We start from the raw sequence: 17,860 nt of genomic DNA, 5'->3' as shown, positions 1-17,860 counted from the left end.
GATGTTAACAGGAAGTGACGTCACGTGTCTTCTTCCTGAGTTATTTGGGCTTATTTTGTATTCCACGCTACACAAACCCACAAAGAAGAGACTAGACCGCAGAAACGGTGGCGAATCACTTCAGAAACAATAAATATTGGGTTAAAGTTGCGGGGAAGTTGCTGTGTTTTGGGCAAAGTTGCAAAAAGTTGCTGATTTCGCGGGGTTTGCTTGATTTTGCGGTAATAGTTGCGATCGCAACATTGTGAAATCCTGGAGGGTCTGATTAACTAAAACAGTAAAATGTTGAGTTTATCCTCTGATGACATTGTCGTAGTGGTATTTAGTTTATTAAGCTTCATGCAAATGGAATGTTTGTTTTGCTGCCTGGTTTCTCTGTGTTTATCCGTCGTCTTCAGGAGCAACAGGTTGGGAGCAGATGATGACACCTGTCACCGTGACGTGAAGCCTTTTCCCAGCAGACGTGTTGATAGCAGGGAGGCGAACAGGTGTGTTCACGATGATGATTGCATTCGGGTCCTGCTGTTCTTCACGCTGCTTTATATTCAGCGTTTACTGGAACACTAAAGGGAACCGAGTCGTTAGTATTATTTTTCATTACCCTTGTGCTTTTCACGCAGTGACGAATTAAAATTTCCAGGAAATGATGAATGATATCAATTATACTGATTTGTTGCAGAGTTTGGCCAGCTGGCATTAAAGAAAAGAAAACAATCAGACCAATATATGCAAGCAAACTGATTCAATTATTATTTTTTACCATAAAGGGCAGGTGAGCATGTAATTGCCTGGAAAAACAGCTAAAATAAGCTCAAATATAATCTGGTTGTTCCTTTAAGGATGCATGTTTTTAGAAACTAAAACCAAGAATTTTCAACCCAAAATAAAACAGCATTCAGGTTTTTGAGCTCCATATTTGGATATAAATTACTAATTTACTTAGGTGTTTTAAAAAAACTTAGTGATATTATTTATTTATTTTAATTCAGTGTTAGGAAGTCAACTGTTCTTTGTGTTTTAGTTAATTCCTTTACAAAATAAAGCTGTAGAACAAGACTTTTGTCATCCTGTGGGGTTTGTTTATTTGCTTTTGTTAAGTTTAAAAGAAATCAGCTTCATTTCTGGACTTTAAACAGAAACAGAAGTGAAATATGTCAGATACGGATACAGATTTAATGTTTATAAATAAAAGATTTAACACAAAATGTGATCATTCTGACCTTAAAATGCTGCAAAGGGAAATATACAAATAAAGGTGATTTAGTTGCATCAGTTTGTGATTCATGACTGAGAGGAGTCCAGATCTTTCTGCAGAAATTAACAATTAAAATAAATTAATTTGTTTTGTTTTCTTGTTTGTGCTTTGAGTGTCTTATCTTGTTTCTGTTCATTGTTTGACATTTTGAGTCCAGTTAATCCTGAGATTCATTTCCTAATTCAGTCTCTGCTCTCCTCACACCTGCAGCTCATCTGTTAATCAACCCAGGTGTTCTCGCTCAGGAATCACCCCTCCCAGCTTTAAATGCTCCTCAGTCCTCGGTTCTTCTTCTTCTTCTCCTGTCCTGTTACCAGCCCTGGGGTTCAGATCTGTGTCCTGCTGCTCGTTTGGTTTTTTATTATTGAGCTCTGATTCGTTGGTGTTTGCACGCCGGTTCTCACTGAAATCCGCTCCGATGCAGCTGCGAGTATCACACAAGTGAAATCTGCGTGCCTGGTTGCCACAGCAGAGTAAAAAAGTACAACAACGCAATCATTATCCATCACGGTGCAGATTTAAACCCGTAATGAGGGAGTGGGGGTGACCTCGGTGGAGGTTTGAGCACAACTGCTGACGCCACCACAATCCCAGCAGTGACAAATGGGAGCTGGATCCATCTGGAGGTGCTGCAGGGGACACCGGGGAATGGGCACGCTGCGAATGACACGATTGCCGGTTGAAGTTGGAGACGAGAAGAGAGAGGCAACGCAAAGGGCGAGCTAGACTCAGAACCTCCCCCCCCCTCACCTCTCTACACATCTCCATCATCCCTCTGCCACAGGAGGGAGAAAAGTAAGGATCTGCATGCATATGATCCTGCAGACAGATGTGTTAGAGCAGGGGGGCCAAAATTAAATATTTGGTCCGAGCCAAGGGCCAATCACAATCAATATTTATTAAAAATTACATACATTAACTTAGGTTTTAGGGGTATTATGTCAAATAATCCATATATAAATATCAATGACCTTTTCCCAGTTACAGATTATACAGAATTTAGAGCAAACAGACTTTAATGAACACAGACAAATAGATCAAACTTCAAAAAGCTCATCATTAGCTGTCATTTCTTACGCCTCACTCAGCTTTTAAATGAAGTTTTTAACATTAAAACAGACAAAAACCTGATCATACAGAAATTAAAACTATATATTGTTGGCTTCAAGAGAAAACTTCACTAATTAGGCTCAGTTTTTTAAGCTAAATAAGAATCAGAGACTTGATCTGTTCCAGACTAGAGGGCCGGATGAAATGTTACAGAGGGCCGGATCTGGCCCGCGGGCCTTGAGTTTGACCCTTCTGTTTCCAGCCCTGAGATCATTTTGAAGAACTATCAAGACCTAGACACGTGCAGTTTTGCCCAGGTCCCTCTTGAAAATGAGATCTTGATCTCAACGGGGTTTATCTGATTAAATAAAATTTAAAAAAATGTGAACCAACCAAACAATCATTTATTAATTATACAGTTTTAGACGTGGAGTTGACTTTCATTTTTAATATTTAAATCCATCCATCCTCAGCCACTTATCTGAGAGGTTTCAGGGGCAGCAGAAGCAGACCATCACTTCAGCTACCATCTCCAGCTCATCCGGTGTCCCTGGGTCCACCCCAATGTCTCCCAATGTCTCCCAACGGGACACGAAGGCGTCTTGAGGAAGCCCCTCAGCTGACTCCTTCTGACGCAGAGGGGCAGCGACTCGACTCTAAGCTCCTCCTGAATAGTCGAACCGCTTTCAGTTCCTTGTACAGTACTTGCTCTCTCATGCTTTCAGTCATCCGTTGTTCCTGACCAGGAGTGAAGGTCAGAATGTGGATCAGAAGATAAATTTAGAGTTTTGGCTCTGGGCTCAGCTCTCTCTTCACCACGACAGATCTGTATGCAGACGGCAGCTTCGACCTCACCCCACTCAGGAACACTTGACTTCCTCCACTTCAGTCCACTTCATTCCCAGCTCAGAGCTGACAGTCCACCTTTTTTCATGTTGAGGACCATGAGGTGGTGCTCTTCTCTCCATATCATCGATTAAAAACCCATCAAACTGGAGAAACTTCTGCCAATAAAAGTTATAAACAGGTCGGGGTTCTGGTGTTCCCAGTCCTGGTGAGGTATCAAGGTTTCTTGGTGTAGTAGTCGTCATGATTTGCCAAGGCGGACCCTACCAGGGGCACTCAAACACCCCGCCACAATAAAGCTCACAGAGGTGGTGCATACGTTCAATTCAGTCCAGTTATTATAGAATACAATCAAATTCAGTTTATTATAAAGAGAAAATTAGGAAGGAAACCAGCAGATTGTACTGAATCATCCTGAACAAGCATGGGGCAGCGGGCGACAGTGGAGAGAAATGACTCCAGAACCAGAACAAGAACCAAGATGAGCTCATTGGGGTTGGGCTCGTCTTTCATTCCTCCATGTCTTCCTGCAACATTTCATTTTATTTCCAGGTAAAAATCAGAAGTAAAACCCTCTTCTTTACTGCGAGGTTCTTCTGAATTGGGGACGAAGACGATGGTGGAAGAACGTCTGCAGGAAAAGATCTGTGAATGTTTAATTGGTGTCTTTATTGAGGGCTGGGAGGGGATAAAAGCAGCTTTTATTAGAAAACTCCCAGGAGGAGATCACTGTCACAGTTTTAGGATGTCTGAGGTGTCAAAGACCGGGCTTAGGTGACCGCTTCCTTAAGGTCCAGGTAAACGAGGCTGTCGTTGTAGCTGTTGGTCTGTGTGGTTCTTCACCAACCGGGTTTGTGACACACTGCATTACAGTCCAGCAGATACGACAATATTCAACTGGTTAGCTTGTTTAATTAGCATTTAGCATGTCTTTTTGTCAAGGAAATGCCATTTCATAATGCCTGTCTGCAAAAATGAGGACTTTGTTGCTGAAAAATGTTTCCTGGTTCATTGCAATAAAACCAAACATTTTGAGTTTGTGCATAAAAACAGAAGGACAGTTAAATTCTAACCTGGGCTGTGATTCATCACGCAGAGCAAATGTTCCCCTGACCTCTCCTGATGTCACATTAAAGCAGTACAAACAGCAGAAATCCTTTTAAAATGACTCGTTTGTCCATAAATGTAACAAAGAACTCAGAGAAAACTCATAACTGATCATTCGAATCAAGATGTAAAAACAGAACGAATCGTTTTTATACTCCTGACTCCGGGTTTTATTGTTTAAAATCTGTTTCGAAGTTCCTTTTTTGTACTTTTCTTGTCCTGTACCTGCAGCCGCTGAGTTGAATCCAGCAGAACGTTCTAGTTCTCACCAAGGAAAAGAATTAATAGCTGCAATAACACGGAGGGTTGATGTATTATAACCTTATGCTATGAGTTATTGCTTCCAGACGAATATAATCCAGCTAAAAATGTACGAGTGGGTCACAGGTGTAATACACAAACACACACTCCCAGCTTCCCTCCTACTTTTTATTTCTATTCTTGCACAGAAATGTGCAAGGTGAGATCACACCTAAAGGATTAATGTCCACCAAAGGCTGACTGCAAGTCCTGCAAGCTTTAGCTGCACGGATGACATTTGCTGCACATAAAGAGGCGCCTTGTTCGTTCTGTACGTCTTTAACTTCACACGGTGCCGAGATCTCTCACAACAACAACACCTTAAAGCGCTATAGTCTGCTGAACTGAAAGTGTTAAATTTTGCAAATCTATTGTGGAGGGAGCCAACTTCGGTGGTGAATTTTAACTGTTTTTATGATGCTAATTATGATTGAAGGCGCCGGTTGTGTTGCCATCTGTTGTCAACGTGTGCACGGACGTATGAGCTTTGAAGTTTTATAACTTTGCAGTTTAGATTGATGAGAAAATGCTTTAATTCTGGGCTGTGCAGTGGCATGGCAACCTGCAGCAAAGACTTCCAGCAGATCCTTATTTGTCTTTAAATAAATCCTGCATCCAGACATGAGTGCAGGTCAGAAACTGAGGCTGTTTGTGTTGCTGATCTGGGTAAAGAAAGCTGCAGTTTCTGCTGATGATCACGAGCCGTCTGAGCGCGCTCCGTGGACGTCACCTGGGTGTTGATGCTGCTGAGAAGCTCCAGGAAAACGAGGAGGGAAGAAGCGCCGCTTGATATTTACTCGGCAGCCGCACGGCCTGGCAACGACGACGGCTCCCTCTTGGCTCGAAAAGACAGAAATAAACCCAAACGAGAGGCCGAGAACCAGCGAAACTTGACAGATTTTATGACAAACTAATAAACAACAACAAGTGAACATAAAGAATTTGATTCTTGTATAGTTGCACTCATCATTTTGTTGCTTTTATGATTTATTTTACCCTTTTTTTCCCCCAGGTGGAATAACTGAACGACAAACGACTTCACTGGTTTTCAAAAACAAGAATTGGGTGAAAGTTTGATTTTTATTGTGGATTTTCTCTAAATTATACAAAGATGCTCAAATATATCCACACAGCCCAAGTAACGTTTGGTTAAACGTCGCTCCTGGACCGCAGGCGCTTTGTCTCCATCAACAAGCTTCTAGAAACAAATAAATCAAATTGTGATTTATTTTTTTGCTTTAATTAAGGTGCTGAAGATCATCAAGACCCCCACTTTACGAATAAATGGCCGAGAAGCTTCAGCACCACTTATTAAAAGATTGAGGTGAATCCATATATAAGTGTTTTTGGCTCACTGGAGCTGTATATAATCATTTAAAAATGGTTCAAATCAACTATTTAAAAGCCTCAATTAATTATAATGATATGCATGTTCATCAGGAAGCATCTGATGGTAACTACAGGATGAAGAAGGTTTTATTAGAAAGAAAAACTGCTTTCAGGAAACATATTTGGGGCGTTTGTGATGATGGTCGTGTTGCAACCAGTTTTAGCCTTTTAGTAGATAAGATGTTTGAGCAACCAGTGAGGAATCTGCAGGAAGGACGGTTTAACTCTGAGCTTTGATGCAGCCTTCATCTTATCTCGTCCCATCAGTGGAAAATCTCAGCTCGTCCTCAGAATCTCATATCAAACGCAGCTGCAGTGGGACCAGGAAGCCCGGTGTCCTCCAGCCATCTGTCCCGCTGGCGGTCCCGGCCTCAGCTGGACTCAGACCGAGGCGATGCTGCAGCATCCCTGACTTCAGCTGCAGCAGGTAACGAAGCAGCAGATGGCAGGAGAGTCCAGGCATACAGACTGCTTCAGACAGCATACAGCAGGCATATGTTCTGCGCCTTCAGTGCAGCGAGCAGATCTTCAACACGTTTAGAACCACTCGCAGTACTGATTCATTCAGTCGGGTTAACTCGGCTCATTTTCAGCTCCATCCCAGCAGTAAGACCCACAGTTTATCCCCACATCCGTTCACACCTATTAGCCGGTAAGAGAGCGGGAAACAGCCCCCCCACCGTTGGCCTCCTGCATCTTCATCCTCATCACTTCAACAGGAAGACGGCTCTGATCACCGAGGTGTCCACAAGCCCTCACACTTTTGCTTTTCTGCAGACTTAATGCCGTTTGAGCCGCTCTTAAATCAAAATGTTGGGACTTTTGTAACTTTTTAGCTTTGCTGCATGTTGGAGCAGCTCTGTTAAACTTTCTGAGATATTGCTTATGAAAACTTTATTCCTCGTTTTTTCTGGATGTAAATCACTTTTTTTTTGGATGATTACTTCCTCTGGTATCGGATGCTGTGCAGCTGGAAGGATTTTTACTTTTGGACATTTTGTTACGATGCGTAACCATGACAACGAGTGTTAAACGTGAAGAACCCCTGAAGTCCAGTCATGGCCCAAAACCAAGCAGAGCGTCCATAAATCCACCAGAGGTAAAAGCTCCCAGGAAGCAGCTCGCCACCAGAGCTTCCCGCAGGAACACGCCGGCCACCGAGGAGTGAAGAAGCCTCACCGCTACAGGATCGGTACTGTGGTTCTCAGGGAGATCCACCACGACCAGAAGTCCACCGAGCTGCTCATCCAGAAGCTGCCCTCCCAACGTCAGGTCCAGGAGATCCCCCAGGACTTCAAGACCGACCTGAGCTTCCAGAGCTTGGCTGTCATGGCGCCGCAGGAGGCCAGCGAGGCTCACCTGGTGGGACTCTTTTGCCCCTTTTACACCGGCTCTAATTCAGAAGTCCGGCTCTGCTCCGCTCTACTTGGCTCGGCTCGATAAAGAATGCATCGCGTTCACACCACAACGTTGGCCCTGTGTTGTTGCTGTTTTTTAAACTTATGGGGATTCTCCTGAGACTTCAGGAAGAGAGGCGCAGTGGAAGAAATGCTCTGGATGCTGCGATTGTTGCGCGGAGTAGGACAGCTGTTATCAGCCGGAGATTTCAGGCTTTAAGGCGCCTTCAGCTGGGGAACAGACGGCAGAAACGTTGCAGGGTAAGCTAACGCTGTTGTTTATATTCCGACCTTCGCTCTTTATGGTTGCATCTGGTCACACCCACGACCAATGAGTGAACAGCAGCTAAGCTGGTGCCGCCCACCCGGCTGGCCCTACTCCGTAGCAGGAACCAAATAAGCAGGGACCGGCCTCGAAAAAATGCCGGTGGAAACGTGTGCAAAGCAAGCCAAGTAAAGTGGAGCCGGGACCTTTAGAGCCCGTGTAAAAGGGACATTTGAGGACACATCGGGACAGACCGCTACAAGAGACCCTTCCTGCCCACATCCACCAGGATTAGGAGCTACAACAACATTTAATTTCCCTTTGGGATTAATAAAGTATTTTTGAATTGAATACTCTTAAAATATGCATATTCTTTTGCTGCTTTTAATTTAGCTTCCAGCTAGCCTTTAGATACTTTTAGCTTTTAGTCTCTGACCTGTTTCTAATGTATGTTACCTATAAGAATAAACAGATTTTGCTTTAAAACTTTGGACTATTTGCTGTATTTGACCATAAAGAAGAAGAAGAAGCGGCAGCAGTTTAGAAGAAGCAGTGTATAACTTTATTTGGCTCTATGAACAGTATTTACAGTATGATACAGCAACATTACAGGTTCTGCTACACAGTCAGGATTGCACGGTTTTAGAGTCAGGCCTCGGCGGTCGGGTACCGGAGTTATGAGTACAAAAAAAGACGCAGCTCCATCTTTGGCTTCATTGGCACAACTTAGACGGGGAGCAAAGTTCAGCCAAAAAAATGAAAAAATCCTGGAGCCCTGAATCCTGATAAAAAGATCAATATTTAGAAATAACTTAACGTGTCATATCAATTTAAGGTCAAATTAAAGTCGTCCCTTTATGTTTTGCTTCCAGGTGTGCTCCTCTTCGTTTTGAATCGTGTGGTCTCCTGAGGAGGGTGAGGGACAGAATACAGAGAGGGATGAAGATTGGATGAGAGATGGATGGCGAACCAGGAGACGGGAGCCGACGGAGAGATGAATGCAGCCGGGTCGCCGAGGTGAGGAGATGGTGTAATGATTAGATCACAGATACCCTTCAGCCCCTCCAACAATCCCTCCTGTGCACAAAAAATAAAAAAAAACCTGGAAGTGCACGGAGAGGAGAGGGCCTGCAGCTGTCAGAGGAAGAGGAGGGGTTTTCCTGAAGAAGTCTGGATGGAACCTTCTTTGGTTCTTTGGAAACACGATGGTCGGAGACAACCCAGTTCAAGGTTCTGAGAGTTACAGAAGGCTGCGACTCAACCTTTTAATTTTAACTTCATTAAATGTTTTCCTTTTTGTTCAGATCTGGTTCTCCTCTGTATTTCTCATCCCGCTCGCAGCAACAGGTCTGAAGCTGCCTCCTCGCCTCAGGATGATGTCACCAGGCTGAGGAGCTCCATTTAGGATGCTTCCATCTAGTGGTGACACGGATGATGAGCTGAAGCTGAATCATCGTGGTTAAACAATCAGGACTGATGCTTCTGGCAGGCGGTTGTTAGCGATGCTCAAACATAATGGCTCCATTAAAGCTGCACGAAACCCTCAGTGAGGCTCGCTGGCGTCGACACAATGGAGACATGACAGCAGAAATTCTGAACTTTCACGGAGCCCAGTTTCCATCCGAGCTCAGGAAACTTAACACGTCTTCGGATGTTCTCACAGAGACGGAAACAAAAGCAGAAACATGACTCTGCAACAACTTTTAAAGCAGCCCGGGTTTCTGCAGAGAGCTCCAGACTGTTTGCCTTTTCTGTGCCCAAATCTTCCAACAGAAACCTCCAACCAGCCACGGAATAAAACTCCTAATATGGACAGAAGACTTGCCATTTGTTCAACAACAAAATGAAGTTTCTGTTTGTGAAACAATAAATAAACATGGCTGCAGAGGCCAGCTACTTTAGTCCCATCTTGAAGCTTTTGGACGCAGGAGGAGGAGATGGAATAAAAAACATTCACTGTGATTCAGATCTCCTGAAGTGGGATTCTGTGCAAAACTTCTAAACTATTAATGTAGATGGTTCTTTGAATGACATCAGATTGGAAGAAAGAGTTTATTTCTTTAATTAAAATTAAATTATCCTGAATTCTGAGAACTGAGAAAGTCTGAAAACCAAAAAGGATTTTTTTTTGTCGTAAATCAACTCCAGATGCTGTTTTTCAGAAATCTTTGCCTTGCCGTCAGCTTCACATTACGTGCTCCGTCCAGCAGAGACGATTAGATGTTACTGCAGGAAAAGCTACAGCTAGCTGCTGCTGCTGTCTGTCCAGCTGTCAGTTCAATAATCGGGTCAGAATTAAACTCTGAACGACCTTATTTCAGAGAAACACAGCCTGCTGCAGGCGTTCTGCAGGGAAGAACTGCACCAAACCAGGCTTTACTGACCAGACACGGAGACTTCTAGTCCTGCAAAACTTAAAGATAGAATCTGTAGTTTACACCTGAAGCAGGTCAGGCAAATGGCTGACAGGAAGACGCCTGGTCATCGTCTAACACCACACAAGAGTTTGCTCTTCTTCGAATTCTAACCCGAGCACTGAGGAGGAACCTGGACTCGACACAGACTTCTCCTCAATCTCTCACAATCCTTCCACAGAACCCAGCTTCAGAACATCTGAACGATGCTTTTAATAAATCCAGCTGGAACCGCAGCTGGAGACGATACGATCATTGTGACGTTTGAGTCCAAACCCGCCGCCGTCACCATCGAGACATCTTCAAGCTGAGGCCTTCGATGACAGATAAACCCCGAGCCGATGGGCTCCTGGTGACTGATCTGAGGCGACTAAAACCAGGAGGTGGGAGGAAGAACAGCGATCCGACACCATCCCCAGCTCTCGTCTCCAGTAAGAGTGTGAAGGTGTGTGTGTGTGTGTGAGAGAATCTGGGTCATCAATAAGAACAAACACACAGGAAGGTCATAACTGGGTGAAATCCCTTCGGAGTGAGAAGTCTGTATTATTCCCTGATGGATGGATGGATGGATGCATGAGTGGAGGAGGACTCGTCTGTGACAGTTTTTGGTGACGGGAAGGTGAGGAGGTCTGAGGCGAGGGATGAATTATGGATGGCTGGCCGGAGAGAGGAGGAGGCGTTCCCCAGCCGAGCTGCTCGCATCTGCAGCCAGCTTTAGCCCTTTTCTCTACAGAAGGCCGCTGGGATGTTGGAGGCGCCGGGGCGCCGTGGAGGAGGGGCAGACGTCGGGGCAGACGCGTCACTCCTCGCCCTCCTCCACGTACGTGGATGGAAACCAGCCCATCTGAGGAGGAAACAGAAATCAGATTTTCTCCAAACACAACAACACAGGCTGAGGATGTTTATTATCATTACTAATAAAGTCTGCAAAACGGGAAAAACTTTAGATCAGGATATGTTTAAGGATTTACTAAACATCAGGATGAAAAGAAATGTAAAAATCAGGGATTCAATATTAGAAAAAAAGTAAATTTTGAGGAAGAAATCGTTTTAATCCGACAAATGTTTTTGGATTTCCTTTTTTTTTTATTCTAAAGTTTCTAAAACTGTGTTTGGACTTTTCATCCTCGATGTTTGCAGCTGAACCAAAACAGAAAAAGCTGCAGTCATTGTGCCAAAATCTTTCTTTTTATTCATTTATTTAGTCGTAGAAATAAAACCTTATTTATATAAACTGCCATTGTCATTTTGTGAACCTTAATTAAATGTGATAATATTTAATAAAGGTAAATAACCCAAAGGTGATGCAGTGCTCTGATATAATTAATTCTGTTCCTGACCAGATGCTGTTTTTTTAAACGAAACAACCTCAGATTTTCTCTGAGCTGTTTATCTCAGACAAGTAGAAACGATTGTTTTTATTGGCTGACGGTCCTGAACGGAGACTAACTGCTCTCCGCAGACTCCCGCCACCGTTTAGTTTCCACAGAAGCACCGTTAACACACACACACACACTCTGAGCAATAACGCAGCACAGATAAGTGGGAAGTCAGCGTGTTTCTCTGAATTTAAAACCTGGATTCTTCGAGCAGAAAGTGTCGCTGCTGCTGGCAGGAAAACATTTAAGAGCTTAAAGGAAACCGGGAGCAGAAACGGCCCTGAAAGCAGTCGTTTCTGGGTAATTAGGCCGACGAGCGCTCTGCGGCGGCGTTCCTGCACTCACCCTGCCGTTGACTTCGCCTCGCCACCAGCCGTTGGCGCCGGACTTGGTGTAGATCTTCACCACGTCGCCCTCCTGCAGGGACAGCTCCCGGGTGTCCCGCGAGCTGAAGTCGTACCGCGCGATCGCCACGCCGATCACTTTGGGGGCGAACACTGAAGAAAACGAGGACAGAAAACGAGGAATCGTTTCAGTTCAACCCAAACTGGATATAATCCCCAAATATTTTAAATTAGATCAGTGAAGTTTCTGCTGCTCAGATTTATTATTTTCTCTTTTGAAATGTCCAATAATTCAAAAACAGTAAAAAAAAATGATATTTTTAAGCAGGAACCAGTTTGAGACGATTAATAGTTGATTAAACAAACATTTTTTTATGATTATCTTTACTTTTTTTTAATAAAAGGAACAGTTCTAATGTTCTGATGATGGGTTTGTGGAAAAGAGCTAACATCTTACCTGCTGCAGATAGCTTTGTGGATAAAATAAGTTATTTTAAAGTTATTTTAACTGGACTGACGAGCTAACGGCAGCATCGGACCGGAGTGACGCTGCTGCTGAGGAAACTGAGTGTTTGTGATCAATAATAATAATAATTTTTGTCTTCTAGGCCGTGCACATTATTTCCCCGCCCACATCATAGCCAACAACTCCCACGTTTTTGGTTTAATCTACTTTTAATATGAAGAACGCAGCAGATTTGACCCTGAATGCATCGCTGCAGTTCATGCAAATGTTATTTTATAAACCTTTACGTCACATTACACTGTTACTCCTGCAGGAAGTGCCCCCAGGCTGGACAGGAAGTGCTACAGCTAGGCCTTTTGCTGCTATTTGCGCTCCTTAATTACCAAAGAATTCTATGGAAAAGATGATTTAATGTAAATAAAGTGTGCAAATGTTTAAAAACAGTCTCTGCAGAAAAAAAAGCAGCTATTTGCTTCAGTTTGGGCCTCGCTCTCATTCAAAGAGCTATCTGCAACAGGTAAGATACTAACAAAGACCTGAACTCAAACTGAGCTGTCATTTTTTAATTTAAACTAAAACAACCAGCAGATGATTCTCTTCCACCTCTAATGAAAGACGGAGACACGTCTTATATCTGCGAGTCTGAGGCGGCCTGGAAGTTTGGACACGGGTGAGATTAGATGTCTCAGTCGGAGGAGCGGGTGAGCCAGTCCCGCCCTGATGGCTGGTCTGGGCTAAGCTGACAGCTGGAAATGGAATGTCAGACCTCTACAACCTGGCCGTGGGGATGGAATATCTAATACAGAGGAGCTCGGTGTGTTTGGACACTTCCACCTTTTCCTCTGACTGACAGACCCACAACACATGAACCTCAGGAACAAAAACACCTCATATATCACCGTTTCTGGCATTCACGTGCAAAAACACACACACACACACAAGGTGAGGACACACAGAGCATGCATGGATGAAGAGCGTGCACACACGACGATGGAAAGGCTGAGGCGATGCAGCGGGGATGCCTGCGGCGCCGGAGGAGAGGCAGATACCTGTACCTGACCAGAAGGGAGCGGAGGAAGGAGGAACAAAGCTGTAGCCGGCAGGAGTTACGAGAGAGAGGCCGCAGAGCAATGGAGCTATGGCGGGGTGGGCGGGGCCAGGCGGGAGGATGTGAGGGAAGCAGAGGAGAAAAAAAAAAAAACACGGTTTCAAAAAGGCAGAAAGGACTCAGACGCACGTTCACGTGCCCTTCAGAGGATTCCCACTCTTCTCCCCTCTGTGCCTTTTTCTAATTAATGATCTACAGTTTTCTCCTGTTAGTTTTATTAGGTGAGCTTCTTTATTATCCGTCACTGAAACATCTCATGAACCGGGTCGATTTAATGCAAACTTCACTGAATGCACCTCCGGTCAAATTCAAGATGGCCCCCACAGCCAACTCACGTTAGGAAACATACAGGAACAGATTTAACTCGGCGAGTTTTACAGATGCTGAGCAGAAATTTGGAGAAATTTAACACGTCGTTTCACCAAAATGGCCGTAGCGTTTCGTCGGAAGCTGAGCTCGGTTTGAAGCTGAAAGGCGGCGGGCGATATGCATTCAGACACGCCGGAACCAGAGGAAACTCAGCGTCTCCCAGAAGCAGATAAACGTCTGAGCTTTGAGAGGAACGTGCCGCTGAGAGACAGCTCGGCGGCGGCAGCGATGGCGGCGGCATCTGCTCATCTCTGAACAAGCCGACTTGTCTGCGGTGCGACGTGACTGAATCCTGGAGCGAACAGAAGCACTGCAGCATTTCACAGGAGTGGAGATGAGTGTTAGAATCCAATCAGCAGCCGAGCTCAGCCCTCACACACACACACACACCTAAGGCTGTTTATGTCAGTTCTGACCTGCGACAGGCTGAGGAGCAGGGAGGGAAAAACGGGAAAACGCTAATTAGGAGTTTTCCAGCAGCGGTCTGGGAAGACGCCAAAACAGGAACGGCATCCACGCGTCAGCGTGCACACGCCAGGAGCCGGGCCGCACCAGAACAAAACAAATTTGGACCGGCGCTGCCTGGACTTGTGCTTTGAAGCTGTTACTGAACCGCAGGACCCACTTCCAGAAAAAACCTGCCAGCCGCGAGCAATCTGTTCGCCGCCGCCGGCTGGAACACGCCGGTGTCCAATCTTACTCGCCAATCATCGGGATGTCACATCCTTCATCGCCATCGGAGGGCTTCGACGGCATTCTTCAGCTTATATGAGCCGAAGTAAAGGGCAAACAGCATGAAGCACTGAACGGATTCTAATTAAATTAATCAGCTGATGTCCGTCTACAGCTCGTTAAGCAATTCAATATGGCTGCCACAGCTAATCGACAGCTAGCAGTCAGACTAGCCATTAGCTCATCAGTCCTGTCAGAATTAAAGTCTGTTTCTCCAAACTGAGGCTGCTCAGAGATTTATCTGCAGCAGGTAAGACATTAATCGTTCCCATTTTTCATTCTTATTATTTTTGCTTCTTTCGTCCCGGTTCCTTTTCCTGCGTCTCTAATCAGTCCTGAGCCGGCGGTTTGACGCCGCTGCGTTTCATCCGCTGCTCTCGCCTCGTCACACACGGGCGCACCTGTTAACGCCCACGTCAGAGAAAAGGGAAACGAAAGTGGCGTCTCGGGAGGGTTTGGTGTTTCTGCTTTGATCCCGCCAGGCGGAACGCCGCAAGGAGGCGGGTCGGCGGCGCCGTTTCAGGAGCTGATCTTTGCTTTCAGGTAGGCGACGTGGGAAACGACTTCCACGTTTTCATCTGACTTATCTACAAAAACATGGTTCTACTCCTTTTAGCCTTTAGCTACTGTCCTGCTAACTTTAGCTTTTATCAACAGTTTTACTAGAAAATAAAAAATAAGATGCTAAAGCTAAAATTAGCAAAACATATGGCAATACCAGCAGCTAGAATCAGGTAAAAAGATGCTAAAATGATCAAAACAGAAGCTTAAATTCACAGAAGCTGTAAATGTTAAAGCTAATATATGTAGCTAGAAGCTAAAAGGGGCAGCATGGGAGCTAAAAGAAAGTAGCTGAAGAAGACAAAAATGGAGAAAGTAGATATAAAGGGTTAAAATATGACAAACCGACAGTTTGGACGCTGACTTTCAACAATAATAACGGCTCAAAATGGTCAACAGTCAGATTTGTAAAGGTGCTGTGGTTCAGAAACGATTTATCGAGCTCTAACGGATCCGATCGTCAGCGTTCTCGGGTCGAACAGGCCGCCTCGTTAACGACCCGACGTTTCCTCGCTCACCCAGAATAAACAGCAGAACACTGAGCTGAAATCTGGAGGAAGTCGCGTCAGATCGCTCCTAACAGAAAGGTGGCGGGCGATATGCATCCCTGACGCGTCTGGGGTCGACTCACTGTTTCCTCCAGGTCGGTTGAAGCGGTGGCCCGCAGCATTCTCCGGCTCCCGGTACGGAAACTGCAGTGTGGTGTCCAGAGTCTTAAAGCCTTCCCTCAGGGAGTGGTGTTTGTAATACTCGATCAGCTCCTTCACACACAGATCAGGATGACACATGGTTTAAATCAGTTCGGTGGAGTTATAAACCTAAAGAAGAAGAAGCAGACTCACGATTATGCTCCTGAACTTCTTGTTCTCTGCGATGTAGTAGCTGCCGTCCCTGGCCAGGATCTTTATGTGCTTCACGTCGTTGTTGTACCTGCGGCCCAGTGAATAACTTATGAGTGTAATTTCCCTCTCTGATCACTGCCATCGATCCGCGGCCGGCCTCTGGCCCCCTCGCGGTCGAGCCGGGGCCATTCCTCTAACGCGCCAGCTCCCGAGGGGCGGTGACACCGGAGTGATGGGCGGTCGGGAGCCGAGCGTTGGCATTAACAAGATGGCGGATAAAATAAAAGCTGCCTCACGTTTGCAGGGTCGCCTCGTCAGCAATGTTGGAGGAAAAATCCAGTTTGAAACAAAACCAGAGGCTCGAAGCAGAACCGTCCTTCAAATTTTAATTTGCATAAATTAAAAACCTAGAAGCTTTATCCTTTCTGTGGAAGACGGCAGGAAACGAGCGTTTGATGTCCAACCCTGGTCCTTGAGGGTCTCCATCCTGCAGGTTCTACTTGTTCCTCTGCTCCAACACACCTGATTTCAATCAATGGGTGATTAACAGGCTTCTGCAGATCATGAAGAGGTGATTTAACCTCTGAATCAGGTGTGTTGGAGCAGGAAACAAGGAAAACATTGGACACCCCTGATGTCAACGAAGGGGACATTTTCCTGATTCAGAAATAAAAACATCTTTTCAGGCGTGGATCGTTGGTGATTCACGGAGTTCTTCCTGCTCTGGGTTCAAATATGCTTTTTTTAAAAATTAGTTATTTGAAAATTCAAGTCAAAACTACAAATAATATCCAAACATTATAAGCAGGACGAATAAAACCGTTTTTTTCTGCTCATCAGTAGTTTGTTAACTTGGCGTTTGGACGTGCGTGTCCTCTGGCACCCGTGCTGCACCCCTACTTCCTACAGACTTGACAGCGAGTAGTCGGGACTTTGGTATCAACCATCGATACCCAACATGGCAGCTCATTCATCGCTTCGGCCATCTTTACTTCTGCGGAGCGTTTATGAACAGTTAACATCTCACCTGCAGAACTCGTTGACCAAAACTGAGGAGCCAACAGTTTAAGCTGCTGCCGTTATTAGATTTTATTTTATCCCTGCAGGAACCGCCCTGAGTTGCACCAGAAGTGCTACAGCTAGCTGATGCTGTTTGCACTCACAGCCATTCTGTGAGGGTAAGATGGTGTTTCTGAGCTCGGTTCTCCAAACTGAGGATGTTTAAAGTGCGATCAGGAACAGGTAAGATATTAACTGCTCCTAACCCTTCCAACGAACCCCAGGTTTAAAAGTTTGAACTGTCCCTTTATCGCCTTTAGCTCACATTCTGTCGGAGCTAACGTGAAGGAACTAAATGTTATTTTTTAGTTTTCTGCCTTATTTATTTAAACAGAACCAGGAGCGTTTGGCTGTTTGTGCCGATCTACTAAAACCAACAGGGAGAACGGAGAAAATAAGTTTATTTTTTTTTTTGTACATGAATCTGTGAGCACACACGCAATTAAAACTTCAGCAGAGAGGGAACACAAAGTCCCTGCTGCAGGAAAGAAAAGGTGCCACAAAGTTGAGAGAAATATTTCACAGGACGTGATCTGTTCACCTTTTACTGCCGTTTGATTTCAACCCTGAGCCGACTCTGTGGATGATATCTGCCCCGACAGAGAGCCTGCTGCGGTTAACCACACATCGGCTTTCCGAGGAGCTACAAATCGGCCTGTCAGGATGTGCAGCGCAGGCGGGGGTTACATCTGGTCAATACTGTGGTTTGGCTGAAGGATAACGGAGCGAGCTGCAGAGACGGAGGAAAACCGCCGCGAAACGAAGAAACGCCTCCAGAGGGCGTGGCTCCCACTGAGGACCCCGAGGAGACCTCAGTGTTTCTCTGCTGTGTATTTTATAAAAACATGAATCCAAACAAGGCTTCTGAACGGCGTGGTTCTCTGCGTAGCTCCACCAGTTTCCTGTAGGAGGCGCTGCAACTGTGTGCAGCTGCAGCCAAACTCAATGTCTACGAAGAAGAGCGCAGCTTTGCTACC

At 45.2% G+C, this 17,860-nt stretch overlaps 1 protein-coding gene across 2 annotated transcripts in view; it reads right to left on the bottom strand.

Annotated features, from left to right (window-relative positions):
• Positions 1–8,148: 8,148 nt before the first annotated feature.
• Positions 8,149–17,860, bottom strand: part of LOC108245443 (guanine nucleotide exchange factor VAV3) — a 63,060-nt gene continuing 53,348 nt past the window's right edge. The window contains exons 24-28 of one of the 2 annotated variants that reach the window (XM_017432358.3): positions 15,825–15,912; positions 15,614–15,743; positions 13,268–13,348; positions 11,748–11,899; positions 8,149–10,867 (exon numbers count right to left, since the gene is read on the bottom strand). In XM_017432358.3, the coding sequence (XP_017287847.1) occupies positions 10,823–10,867; positions 11,748–11,899; positions 13,268–13,348; positions 15,614–15,743; positions 15,825–15,912 (496 nt within the window). In that variant the 3' untranslated portion in view covers positions 8,149–10,822. The remainder of the gene's footprint in view (positions 10,868–11,747; positions 11,900–13,267; positions 13,349–15,613; positions 15,744–15,824; positions 15,913–17,860) is intronic. The other variant, XM_017432359.3, reaches the window with a different exon arrangement.

This window comes from Kryptolebias marmoratus, linkage group LG21 (assembly GCF_001649575.2).
Source record: "Kryptolebias marmoratus isolate JLee-2015 linkage group LG21, ASM164957v2, whole genome shotgun sequence".
NCBI lineage: Eukaryota > Metazoa > Chordata > Actinopteri > Cyprinodontiformes > Rivulidae > Kryptolebias > Kryptolebias marmoratus.
The sequence above is the reverse complement of the archived record's forward strand: the minus strand, read 5'-3'. Positions and strand labels throughout refer to the sequence as shown.